Raw genomic sequence first — 14,138 nt, forward strand, 5'->3', positions numbered from 1 at the left:
TAGGGAGGGGGGGTTTAGTAAGACCACCAAGCGTGCGTATGCATAGGGAGGGGGTAAAAAAATGTACAAAATGCAACAGGGGGGAGGGGATCAAAATCTGGAGATTTTTGCGTATGGATGGCCCCTTATTAAATAGTTTGGAGAGAGTTCCGGAAAAAAGTTTTTTTTTTAATTTTACCGTTCTTTATTACATTACAAATTTTATACAAATATATAAAATGTAAAAAAAAGAAAAGTTTACCATTAAAGATTATGTAAGAATAAATATAGAAATTACATGAAAATGAAAAACGCGAAAATTTAAAGAACACTTTGAGGTCTTGTCATAGAAACTGCTAATGTTAAATGCATCGATAAAAAGTTGATATAATCTCATACAAAATAATTTCTTGTTGATAAAAATAGTATCTGAAGTTTTTATTAAATTAACTTGAAATATGGTAACCCCACTAGAATCATTTTTCTTTGGACTTTTTTTTATTTGCACCTTCTTTTCAGTATATCACGATTATCTTGTCGAAATTATTCAAAAAAATTTTAATTTTCTTCATTTTTCTTTTCACATTTTTATTTTCTTTACTTTTCTAAGACTATGACGGGAATGGAGTCTAAACCACAAGCCATCAGAGTTTAATTGAGTTATAACTTTAGCAACGAAGACGGAGTGATTTGAATATCTAACAATGGGTTAACCTTTTTAACTGGAATGGCAGGAAGAGTATAACCATTTGACTCATGAATCTTATTCATGAGTCAAATTAAAAAAATATTTTATGCAAATAGTTCTGTCTTGACTTGGGAGAGATAATAAGATCAAACCCATAAATTAAACATGGAATGTTAGACTTATCTTTGTTAATGACACTGTTAAAGATATTCCAAAAGTCTTTCGAGCCAAATTAGAAAAATCTGAGAAAAATTGTAAGATTTAGTAAGCTAGGAACAATGGAGCTTAAAATCAGACCTTTTAATATTGATTTTTTGCAATAATAAATAGGCTTTTGTTCTCAAGTGAGTTGTTCTTTTGAAAAAGATGGGAAAAAATGATTAAAATTAGATGTAGCAGCTGCACAACAGAGTGAAAACCACGGGGTAGAATGACTTGAAACCGACGAAAAGAAATAAAAGCTTTCATTCCTGATCCAGGAGTTTACGTAGCATATTTATCAGAGGCGTATTTATGAGGGCGTATTTATCAGAGGAGAGAATAAACATCAGCCCAAAGCCATGAAGAAAATTGTGAAAAGAATCCCAGTCGGTCTTAAGGTAGTAGTAAGTAGTGCGATGATAGGGTGAGTTCGAAAGAGAAGTGCGAGATGAAAGATTTATAGAGATTATTGCATTTGTAGTAACAATTTAAAGGTATTATGTATGTATGCTGTTGATTTTAAAGGTATATGCATGCTGTTAATGTTATTGTTTTTGCCTCCAATGATGAAGAATTAAACCTATTGCTTAAATCTTGTGAAGATAATTAGAAAACAAGATAGAATTCCAAAAATTTGGTACAAAAGCAAAGAGAAGCAAAAAAGAAAATACAATGTTTTGAAATACTGAAATTGATTCTTAATTGAATATCTTGCAATCATTCAAAATCATCTTAGAAATACAAACTGTTGTGAACGAAGACAAGGGAAATTTTTAAATGCAACCTACAGTACTGGACAGCGAATTAGAAATTTTTATGTTTATCATCAAAAACTATATTTATATTGTGTTTACCTTGGAGATGTTATTTATCAGTCAATTTTATTTATGTATTTCTGACAATTCTTTCATGGTTTTCATTTATTTAAGACAATTTTTGCATTTTATTTTCAAGATTTGTTTTTATTGTTGAATTGCAATAAAATTGTTATAAAATACTATAAAATGCATTAAATTCCTAATTTTTTTTTTTTTTTAATACTGTTATATAGGTGCCCCAAGAAGTCCTAACGGTCTTGTCACAGAGCACCGCGGAAGTGCATTTATCCAGGAAGTTCACGCCTCCTTCCTTACCGTGACGCGAAAACATGTCCAAGGCTCGTTTTGAACCTGGATCTCTTGCTTATAAAGCAAGCGCTCTAACCACTGCGCCACGGATGCACAAATAATTCGATGTTTGGAATACAGGGAATACACAAAATAATTCGATGTTTGGAATACAGGGTTTGGATACATTTACGGATCTATTACTTAAGATAAATCTTTGAGGATCTATTTTGTAACAATATCAAACACTTGAATAAAATATGGCGAAACGTATTATGGGTATCCGAAAAAAAAGGACGCCTTTTTTTTGCTGCATTACAAGGTTAAAAATTGATATTGTTATGTGTTTCCGGTTTGAACGATTAATAAAGAACAGAGAAACGAGTAAAATAATATTTTCGATTTCACGGGTGGCCCAATATAAATGGCATAGGTAGTATTTTTATTATAACTTTGTTATTTTTTAAGCCAGAAAAGTGAATTTTTTTAAAAAAGATTTATTATTAAATTCTCTACAAAATGACATGTTTTATTTAATGTAAATAGTCTCCATTATTTTTTGAAATACGATATAGACGATTGGTCCAACTAGTACAACTTTCTAAAGCTACATATACTCTAATGTTTTTTACAGCTCGTTAAAGTTCTTGAATTAATGTTAATTTTGATTTAATTTTATTCCATTTCATTTGGTGAACGAGTTCATCCCATATTGAGTAATCTAAAGGATTGAGATCGGGGGAGTTTGGAGGCTAGTGGTTTTTGTCAATAAAAGCAGGAAAATTATCATGACACTATTGTTGAGTTAAATGATGCGTATGTGAGGTTGCTCAATCTTGTTGAAATGTCCAATCATCACCAAACATCTCGTTTCCATATTTCAAGGCCACTGGCAACACTTTTTTTATATACCAGTCATGGTTTACTGTATTTTTGTCCAAAATAACCAGTGGTGTAACACCTTTTGAACAACCTCCCAACCAAACCATTACCTTTTGAGGGAATTTTTGTTTCTGTTTAATACCACCATCTTTATCAGCTTCATTACGATTAGTGGACCATATGCGATTATTTTGGACATTGTACTTACCATTTAAATCAATTTTTTTTTCATCTGAAAACAGAATTTTCAGAGTTTGTTCTTTTCGAAAAAGGTTTCTTATCCAATTTACAAATTTAATTCTCTTGATTTTTTGACCATTTGTAAGCAGTGGTTCTTACTCTGTGTTTGTATGCCTGCAAATTGAGATCCGTTTGAAGTATTCTTTGAACACTGGTTCTGGAGATATTGAGTTCATTAGCTAATTTTCGAGATGAAATCCTCTTTTTACGTTTCAGACAACTTTTGATTTTTTGAATGTTTGCAATTTTTCGAACTGATCTTGGACCACCTGATGCACATTCAACTTGATAGAGCGTGTCTCTTTTATCATTTGATCATTTGACACCACCGATTTATTGTACGAAGCCCAATGACACCCTTAATATCAAAATACCAAATACTTTTGATGGATCATCACCATTTTGGTATTTAGAAAGTACAAGCTTTTGCAAATCTTTAGTTTTCATTAACTTCAAATAAAATTGAAAACCATAAAACAAAGGCATCAAGACAGATTTATAGAGAATAATAATAATAGATCTTTTAAAAAAAAATTCACTGTTCTAGCTAAAAAAAGTTATAATAAAAATACTACCTATGCCATTTATATTGGGCCACCCGTTACAACGAGATGCATAACATTCCTGCCCATGGTACATATACTAATCTAATATTACAATTAATAGTTACTAAAAAATATATAATACTAATGCTCAATGCAACTCAATTAAACTCTATTATGGCCCATATAAATCAATTGTGAGTAAAATTAATTTTTTGCATTCTGAAAGGGTTCATTGTAAATAAGAAAAACTCAATCATTCAAATATTTAAGTTTAGAATTGCTGAAACGATTAATTTTTTGCTTTTACAAAAATGTATTAGAATCTGATAATATGAAAACATTTTTAAACTGTTAATTAAATGTAAAGTGATGATCATTAACAATTTTATCTTCAATATATTTATTTCCGTAATTTTGATATTGCCAACTGTAAAATAATGATCATCTACGGTGGAGTTATTTTTACAATAAATTTTAATCTATAACACCCTTTCAATAAAAAAACCCGCAGATGAAATGTATTTTGTTTAGATCCAGTTCTCTAAAGTTAGTTGACTATTTAGTTAATGCATTATGCAAAAAATGCATTAACTAAATAGTCAACTAACTTTGACTATTTAGTTAATGCATTATTTAACTTAAAATAACCATTTTTTTTGTTTTACAGTATTTGAAAAAACTTTAACTGCAAATCTTTTCGAGTACGAAGCACTGTTACTGCGCTCTTTAATATACATACAATAACATAACTCACAAACTCGGTCTTAAAAATTATGCTTGCACATAGTCATAAGAATGAATAATCTGGAAACACAGCCTGGGAACAATAGTTTCTGCGTTGATGTTAGGTTCTTGTACCCAGCCTACTTTAAGGTGCAAAACAATTTTTTATATAGAGTTGAAATAAAAAAATAAAAAAAACAATGCCTGCAGTAAATTGTTCAATATGTGGTTGAACTACTTCTCGTTATTTGCATGGTATATACTGCCTTCCTAAAGGTCAGAGTTACAGACTATAATGTTCAATAAAGAAGAAATTTGATAAAGATTATCACAAAAGATCGTTTGATTGATTCAGCTTTAAGAGACAAATTGCTAGTGAATCTTTACATGTATGCAAGAGACATTTTGAAGAACGCAAAGTTAATAGAAATAAGCTAGGTGTTCACATATTCAAGTGTATGTAAGTGTATGCAGCCCAAATTTTTCCATAATTTTAGAAAGCTGTTGGTATATTTGAACTGGAATGCAAGTTAAAAGTTACAGCAACAACTTGTGATGGTGCTGCTCCTTACCGAAAATTTTTAAATGCATTCAAAATTATCTAATTCTAATGATAAAAAGGATGCAGATGTCACATATAAAACTATCAAAACCATTGTCCTGAAAGTTATATATGCTTTATATCTTACCCCTGCATCTTCTTAAAATAACAAGTCGCATAGCAGACATTTTTAAAGAAGACTAGACATGTGGTTTACATATACTTCAATAAATTATCATATGAACACATTAAGTTGTCATCTTATTCTATTATGAACGTCAAATTGGCAGCTCAAGTTCTTAGCACTACTGTTAGTAAAGTCCTTCTTAACTATGAATCTTCAGATGCTTTTGCTACAACTAACTTAGGTTCAATGATTGACAGTTTTTTTGATATTATAAATATTAGTAATCATATGGAATAAATTCAATAGTCAAAGCCATTCTCAGTCCCGTTTTCTTCTGTTAATGACTGTTGATGATAAAACAGAATTTTTGCCATATTTTGAAAAGTGGTTAAATTCCATCAACAACTGTCACGGTAATTTTACTCTAAACGTAAAATGTGTATATCGTGGCAAACCTAAGAAGGAATTAAAATTACTGTTAATTCTGCTGTTGAGTTTATAAAGTTTTTACTTTCTAATGATGTGTCTTCTGTATTAACAGAAAGATTTTTTGTCAAGATCCCCAAGAAAATTATAATGAACATCATTATAGGTCTGGAGACTTTTTGATTTGGTATTATTATTATAGCTAAAATCATTGTCAGTGATTTTAGCTATAATGATAATACCATTCGAAATCAAAAAGTCTTCAGACCTATAAAAGATGGTAATTCCTCAGAAGATATTCACTTTGAGGTTAATGAAGAACTAGTACCATGCAGAAAGCAAATAAAAACTTCTCAACAATACACCTATTTAAACGGCTATATTCATAGCCACAAATTGTTAAAACACATTATTGGCTAAATGAACAGATACTTTATGACCCAATATTGATTAATTTGATCAACAAAAGATTAATACATTTAAGTAATATTATACTAGGTTGTAATTATATAAAATTTCTTTTCTTGCTTGAATAGATTGACAGTATAAGCAGGGTCGACACTAGTGTATTAGACAATTTAAAGCTAAATTTCATAATTATTAACTGTTAAAAATAGTTAATCATTATATTCTTTAAAATTTTAACAGATTTATATAGTTGCTTAAAATCTTTAGTTAAAACAAAACATTTTTGTAAAAAAGAGTTCCTTGTTACGCATTATTTTGAGAGCAAACATTGAATTTTTTTGGTTACTTTCATAAAATATAGGCTACTGAAAAACTCTTTTAATCTATATCAGGGGCGGATCAAGCATTTTTTGGTCTTTGAGATAACTTCCAGACATAAAGCAAACTCTAAACATCTAAATGTTTATACTTATGTCAAGTAAGGATGCTTTACAAAAAATAACAATGATTGGAGCCAGGCAACAAAAAACCTCCAAAGTTTTCTTTGCATCATCGCAATTTTTTGCAAAGCATATTGCAAATATTTGACATAAGTATAAACAAATGTTTGGAGTTTGCTCCATGTCTTAAAGGTAGCTCTCTCAAAGACCAAAAAATGCTGGACCCGCGCCTGATCTCTATTTGTATCTAAATAAGAGAAGGAGTTGGAGTTGATAATTGAAGTTAGAGTGAGTCTACTGAATGATTAAACTTGGTTACAAGGGTAAAAGTGGCTCAAAAAATGATGAAAAAGATTTGCATGCTTAACCGTGACATTATTTTCTAAAAAAGTTCAATACTCATGTAAAATATTTTACAATCTAATTATTTCAATATCTTAATTCATGAAGATTTAGGGTTTTAAATATACAATTTGTAGTTAAATTTTAAGTTAATAAATATAAATTAAAAAAAAAGCAAACAAAACCTAAAATTTTTGAGAAAACTGAACCTTAGCCATCGCTGATACTTTCTTATTTTATATACTCTCAAAAATATATATTGATCAAAAATTATCTGAGGTACTAAATAAATGCTCTTGTTTATTAATTTCTAACTGGGTATGGGGACTTAACAAACGGGTGGATGGGAATTTCTTATTTTTATTAGTGCACTTATATTTTATAATTTTTAAGGTTGGTTTACCAAAATAAGTTTTTTTTTAGTTTTAAAATATAACTTCCTTGTTGATAACAAGTAAAATTTATTAAGCAGACTGATTTTTTAATTTAATAATTTTATTAAATACAAAAATTTAATAAACAGACTCAATAAGCTCAGAACTAATGGGAAAGTTTCCAAAAAAACTTAAAATATGGTAATAAAAACCCTAAAATGTTGGCCCTAAATGTTATCAAAAAACAATTAACTGTGTAAAGTTTCCAATCCCCACAAAATGAAGTGTTTGTATCTTACATACGTTGATCTTATATATATATATATACTTATTTATTAGTATTCTTCTTTTTTAGTGAAGTTCGCAGTGACATGGACTTAAGTTGTTGAACTTTGATTTTGTAAGCCTGTAGATCCTTGACATAGAAAAGTGTCCTTGCTTTCACATACAAGTTCAAGATGTCTTCAAGAACATATAAACAAACCTCTATAATAACAAAAGTATCAGTTTTACTTCTAATCTTTGAAAATTTTTATAAAAAATCTTCAAAAAGTGAGAACAGTATATCTTTGCTGTCAATTTTATTGATAGACTTATAAGTCTATAAGTCTTAGTAAGCTTACTAACCATATTCTTAACCATATTCGGTTGTTTCAGCATTAATAAAAAAATATATTGCCTCAATTTTCATTTTTCACAAGCCTGATCTTACGAGCACAAACTTGTTACGTGTGTTAACAAGTTTGTGCTCAGGCAAATCATCGCTTTCTTGATATTGAGCAGCAAGTAAAATAGATATAAACTGTTGATAGTATTCTTCCTTATAAATATCTGAAAACATGATACGACGATATGTGCTAAAAAAATACCTACATAATAACAGATCGATCCCTATATGAAAGTACACAAGCTTTCCCAAATAAAATTGTATCCCTCTATACTGATTGACCAGAAAGATGCGACAATACATGGTTACATACTTCAAATCCGAGTAAAATGGAAACCCCTCGAGCTCAAACATTTTTTGTTACAAAATATACAGAAAAGCGTTATTTGTAGTATATCTGAAGCATGTTGTTTTTCAGCAACATTTAACAAACCCTGGTCAATAACTGTAAAAATAGAATCAAGCTGGTCTTGATGCAACTAAAAAATGGGCTCAAAATGATTCAAATCTTCTGAACTTTTAGCCATCATTAAAGTTTGTTTTGCACCTTATTTACGCGGACCACCCGATTTTCAACTGAAACAATGAAAACAATTAAAAACGACCTGCGTTTCCAGACTATTCTTTTTATGACTATGGCTTGCATTAAGACTTTTTTATCAGACAGTAAGTTATTAGACAAAAGAAAATTCACCTCCTCCCTCAATAAAAAAAATTTAATGAACTGCGTAAAAGCTTTTTATTTCTAAATGAAGTATTATGATTCCAAAGTAAGAGATTGTAAAATTAATGAAAGATTTTTAAAAAATGATGAAACTGAACAATCGGCAATTAGCTTTATTACTAGTAAAAAATACATATGCAAGTGATAATAATTTTTTTAAACACGAATACAAAATATTATAATATAAAAGTATGAATAAAAAAAAACTTAATTACAAAAACTCCTTAAAAATAATTTTTTGTTATAAAGAACTTGTGCTTTAAGAAATTAAAGTAAATGCTAAAAAAAAAAAAGAAAAATTCACATATAAAAATAGAAATAAGATGTGCCACAAAAACCACTTTGTAATTTAGAACATTAAGCATCTTTACAGTTTATTATCATCGACGAAATTCCAAGCCATCCTTAAAATCAAAAAATTATTTTATCATAGTTTTTAACCATAGTTACTTAGTAACATAACAAACACGTTAAATAGAAACATTTACAATAAATTAAAATGATTAAGTGTATACATTTACATATCCGGTCTTAAACAAATGTGTTTATGTCAGATCGAATATATATTAATATTAACACAATAGGCCGGGTGAATAAAAATAAGCAATTGCTTTTACTCAGTAATTGGTTAGCTTTACGTAAATAAAAGCTTAAGGAGTTTTGCTTAAATTTTTATTCACGTAAAGTAAAGCAATTTACTCTGTAATTGTTCAGCTTTACGTGAATAAAAATTTAGGCAAAATTGCTTAAGCTTTTATTCACGTAAAGCTGACCAGTTACTGAGAAAAAGCAATTGCTCGTTTTTATTCACCCGGCCTAATAGCTAATACAATCATGGTATTTCATAATTGTGTGTACTAACCACAAGTGATTCAAGACTCATATTTATAATTCTAATCAATTAGCACCTAACTTTTTTTAATAGTGGAGAATCAAAATAAACAAATAGTAAATGAATAATTTAGATTAAATAATACTTTATCAACTTACGTAAATATTAGACACTAGATAACCGGTATCGATTCTCGGTTTATCGTCTGGCATCGGTGCGATACCTTACAGCATCAATATCAAGATCAGTTGACACTAGATAATTGGTATCGAAGAACAGTTTATTGTATGGGTATGGTTATGTTGGTATTGTTTGGTACCGATAGTATCATTTCGTATCGCAGCTCGGTTCTTCACGAGAATTGGTATTTATTTATAAGCGATTAGTAATTTAAAATAGTACATTTATATAATAACTGAGATGTATATATATCACTCATTTAGTATAATAAAAATTCTCAAAGATTGTGTGGTATCGTATGACATCATTTTTCATTTAACTTTTCATTTGGCACTGTTATTTTAATTTAATTGTGTGGTATCGCTTCCGTATTTTAATTTCTAATCTGGTATCTTTACTTTAATTAAATCTCGCGTGGTATTGCAATTATCCTGTAAATTTGCCTGGTCTATATCAGGCAAGAAAATTCAAAAAGGCACAATTTCATTCTTTTTTTATCTAGACTATGCGACCATTCGTATCGAACCGATACTGATGGTATCAACATAGTATATAAGCGATACTACACGATACGAGACCATCCTACTCGATATCGGCATACACGATACTGATTATCTAGTGTCTAGTAAAAATACGTTTAACGTCTTTTAACGTAATTTAATAAAGTATTATTTTATGCTTATAAATTTTGGTTTAATAAAGTATTATTTTACGTATATAGTTGATAGTATATAGTTTTTGGCTACTGATTTTAGTTATTCCATAATAGGATGACAAGAATACTCTTTTTTTTGTAGGACAGTGCCGAAACTTATTAAACTTAATTTGTTGCTGTGCTCTCCTACGTTATACTCAGTTATTCCATAACGAATTCAGTTATACGAAGTTTTGCATATTTTAGTTAGTTGTATATACTATTATATATATATATATATATATATATATATATATATATATATATATATATATATATATATATATATATATATATATATATATATATATATATATATATATATATATATATATATATATATATATATATATATATATATATATATATATATATATATATATATATATATATATATATATATATATATACAAATTCAAGCCCAGGTAAATTTTGCACTGAATTTAGTAAAAAAGAATTTTTTTAAAATCTTTTCTATTTCAGAAGAATTTAACCTTAACCAGACCACATAAATCTTACAACACTCCCACCACCCTAAGATATAGTTAAAGATATTATGGAGATGTTTGATTCCATTTAACACACATCTTGATTTTAGTTCAAACAAGCTCATTAAACTTTAACTTGGAATTACGCCATAAAAACTTCTAGCCTTTCTAAAGAGTCTGTTTTCTTAATTTTAACAAAATTTTAAAAAGTCACAATGTTAAGTAACCCTACTCTTGTCTGGATTTCTTTTGCACACACAGCAAAGACACATTGCTAAATAAGAAACACGCTCGAGAAAAGTTGATGTACAACTTTAAGCTTAATAAAAACTTCAAAAATAAATTTTGACTGAATCCACATTCATAGGCGCTGGAAGTATTTAAAGACTGGGGGGCAGAAATGGGTGGGGCTTGGGGAGGGGTACCCCTCCCTGAATGAAGTGTTTGGGGGGGGGGGGTTATCCCACTGGAATTTTTTTAGGCATATTTGACCCTGCTAAATGCAGATTTGCAATCCTTTTTAAATCATTATATTTAAATATTTGGTACAAAACAAAATCTAACAAAAACAATTACAGTTACTGTAAAAAATGCCCAAATACATTCACGGGTTTTAGCCACAAACTCCTGCATGAGTGCTGTAATGTCAACCTTGTCTAGGTAATCTTTGTTAATGTGCATTAAAGCGAGGTGAGTGAGGCGACTCTGTGACATTTTTGACCGCAGCCAAGTATTAAGCTGTCTCAATGCACTGAAGGACCTTTCAGAACCAGCTATGGATATTGGAACAGATTAACACAACACAACTACCTGTTCCACCATGTCAAATAACCTGCAGGTATTTGGTTCAAGGTCCGACATCCATGTATCGCGTTTGTTTAACCACTCTTTGACAGAGGGTACACCTTGTACCTGTTCTAGTACAAGTTGCCATAGATTTCCATCATGATGTTCTCCTTCTCTCAATGCCAGACCTTGTCGTCCTAAATATTTAATGCTTGAAAATATTACTTTCAAAACAGTTCGAGCAATAGCCTGAGATGATGACACTTGTTCACTCAAAATAGCAGATATAGGAGTCTGTTTGGAATACAGTACTTTTTCTGTGGCTTCTTTGTGGGCAGATGACTTTTCATGAATTGAAAATTTTTCGGTTCCTTTTTTCCAGTTGGAAAAGCCAGAATCAACAAAAACATTAGCTTGTCGATTGCTTAAAGTTACTATTTTCTTATTCACAGCTTCCAAGCAGTTGAAACATCAAACAGAACCTGTCTCAGGAACATAGTGTAACCATGGCCATTTCGCAAACCAAATAATCTTACAGGACCTTTCATACTGATCTGATGCAAATTTCTTAGTTGGGAATTTATACGTAGAAGGGGGTTGAAAGGGATAAAGGACCAAGGCTGTACCTGTTACTGCCGGCACAGCAGGTACCGGCAGTAACAGGTACTTGCTTGACTCAAACTTGGCAGAGAAAGTGGATGTGGTAGACACAGATGGCTGTGTTAATGGATCAGAATCATACTGTGAGGGTGCACCTTTTAGTATTTGTTGAAAAAAAATATTTTTAGTAGTCTTGGGATTATGGAATGCTGCCGTAAAATGATCACACTGCGTATGCTAGCTAACCTAGGCAACTATTTAGTACAATCGTCTGTTCCATGATTTAAATTTAACATATTAAATGCTTACTAACCTCGCTCTTAAAAAGAAGACGTCTATAGTCTTTAAACGGGGCTTCTTTGCTTTTGACATTGATTGATTTGTTAAAAAATTGCGCGATTAAACATTAAAACAAATTTTGCTTTTTTTAAACTTTATTTCATTTTCATGGAGTCTTTACTCTATATTCTGTACAATGAAATTTTTTTACTAATCGAATTCTATTCAAAAACTCTTAATTTAGTTCTCTTTTTTATTATGGATAATGACTTTGAAACAATAGACTTTCAAAAGTTGCGTTTTGATGTTTTCAAAACTGAAAATATTTTTTTGCGACTGATTTATATGAGGGCAATATTTTCTTTTATAATAGAAAAGTATTTGACTCTACATATTTTGTTATTAAAACTTTTAAAGTTGAACTCCAAACTAACATAGGAAAGTTCACGGTAATACACATCAACATCAGGAACTTAAATACAAATATTGATAAGCTAAAATACATTCTTATCAAATGCAAAAGTTCTCTCAAAAAAAAAGAACTTTTGCATTCTTTTGAATGCAAAAGTTTTTTTTCTTTGGAGTGCATAAAATTATCACTGTTTTGAATCGCGGATAGTGACATTTTGGTTGGAAGGGGGGGGGGCAGAAGATATCTTCTGCCCCCGGTGCAGAAATGTTGGGTGGGCAGTTGCCCATCCTGCACCCTATGTTCCAGCGCCTATGCCCACATTTGACCCACAATCTTTTCTGAATAACTCGAGGACACTCTCGTTGTGTCTTTTAATGCTACTACAACAACAACATACGTCTACTAGAACTAATTTCTTTTCTAACAGAGTAGTCAGCCGATGAAATATACTCCTGCAAAAAGCAATCAACTCTCATCACCAGAATGAATTCAAAAATTGCTTCGACAAACATGTCAACCGCTACCATCTTAACTAATTACCAAAATGTTGATACAGCTCATCATTTACTACCAAGGAGCTAAAGAGTTGCTACATCTCATTCAAGAAACATTTTTTGCATACTAAATCCTAATTTTTTGCATACTAAATCCTAATCTTTTGCATACTAAATCTTTTGTTTAATCTTTATTTTAACTTTTTTTTTAGCTTATCATTATTATTATTATTTAATGTATAATTATTTATTTATACTTAACACTCTTACAAAGCAAATGAGAGTCTCCACTGTATATCATTTTGCCAAGCCTATTTTGCACAAGCAATACTTAATACTATGACAGAGACTGTGGAATGCTCTTTGCAAAGCCTATTAGCATTATATTTTGAGAAGCCGAATATATGCCCCCTGCCTTTTTATTTGACACCAAAAATATTCCATTTTACTATGAAATAAAATGAATACAAAAGAACTTTAAATTAGGAAGTAAAAAAAATTGTATTAAGGCCCAGAGGGCTTGAAAAAACATTGAGGAAATTTTATGAAAACTAAATGGAAAGAAAAGTTTATCTGACACCATAAAGTATGCTTTTTATTTTAAAAACCCACAAAAGTTGAATGCAAAAAAACAAAAACCCATGTCAAGTTAGCCATGCTTCATTTGAAGATTATCCTAAATTGGTACATAGTTAACATTATTTGCATCCAAGTAAAAATAAAAAATTTATTAGTGTAATGCAAACTTGTGAAATCAAGTTGAGACAATTTCTAATTATGTTTTGTTGTGTGACTTGATAAACAAAATTAAACACCTACAAAGAAAACCTAAATTTTTAAAAAAATGATTAATGTCAAACGATTTATGAGCTAAAACCTACTTTTATTCAAAACTAAAATAGTGGCTTTATATCAAACTTTTTCTTTTTTTAGGCAAGTTGTTTTTACTACAGCTTTTTA

General features: G+C 29.9%; 1 protein-coding gene across 1 annotated transcript in view; it reads right to left on the reverse strand.

Annotated features, from left to right (window-relative positions):
• Positions 1 to 8,549: 8,549 nt before the first annotated feature.
• Positions 8,550 to 14,138, reverse strand: part of LOC100201180 (latent-transforming growth factor beta-binding protein 2) — a 45,720-nt gene continuing 40,131 nt past the window's right edge. The window contains exon 11 of the mRNA XM_065805304.1: positions 8,550 to 8,817. Coding sequence (XP_065661376.1) covers positions 8,771 to 8,817 — 47 coding nt within the window. The 3' untranslated portion in view covers positions 8,550 to 8,770. The remainder of the gene's footprint in view (positions 8,818 to 14,138) is intronic.

This window comes from Hydra vulgaris, chromosome 09 (assembly GCF_038396675.1).
Source record: "Hydra vulgaris chromosome 09, alternate assembly HydraT2T_AEP".
NCBI lineage: Eukaryota > Metazoa > Cnidaria > Hydrozoa > Anthoathecata > Hydridae > Hydra > Hydra vulgaris.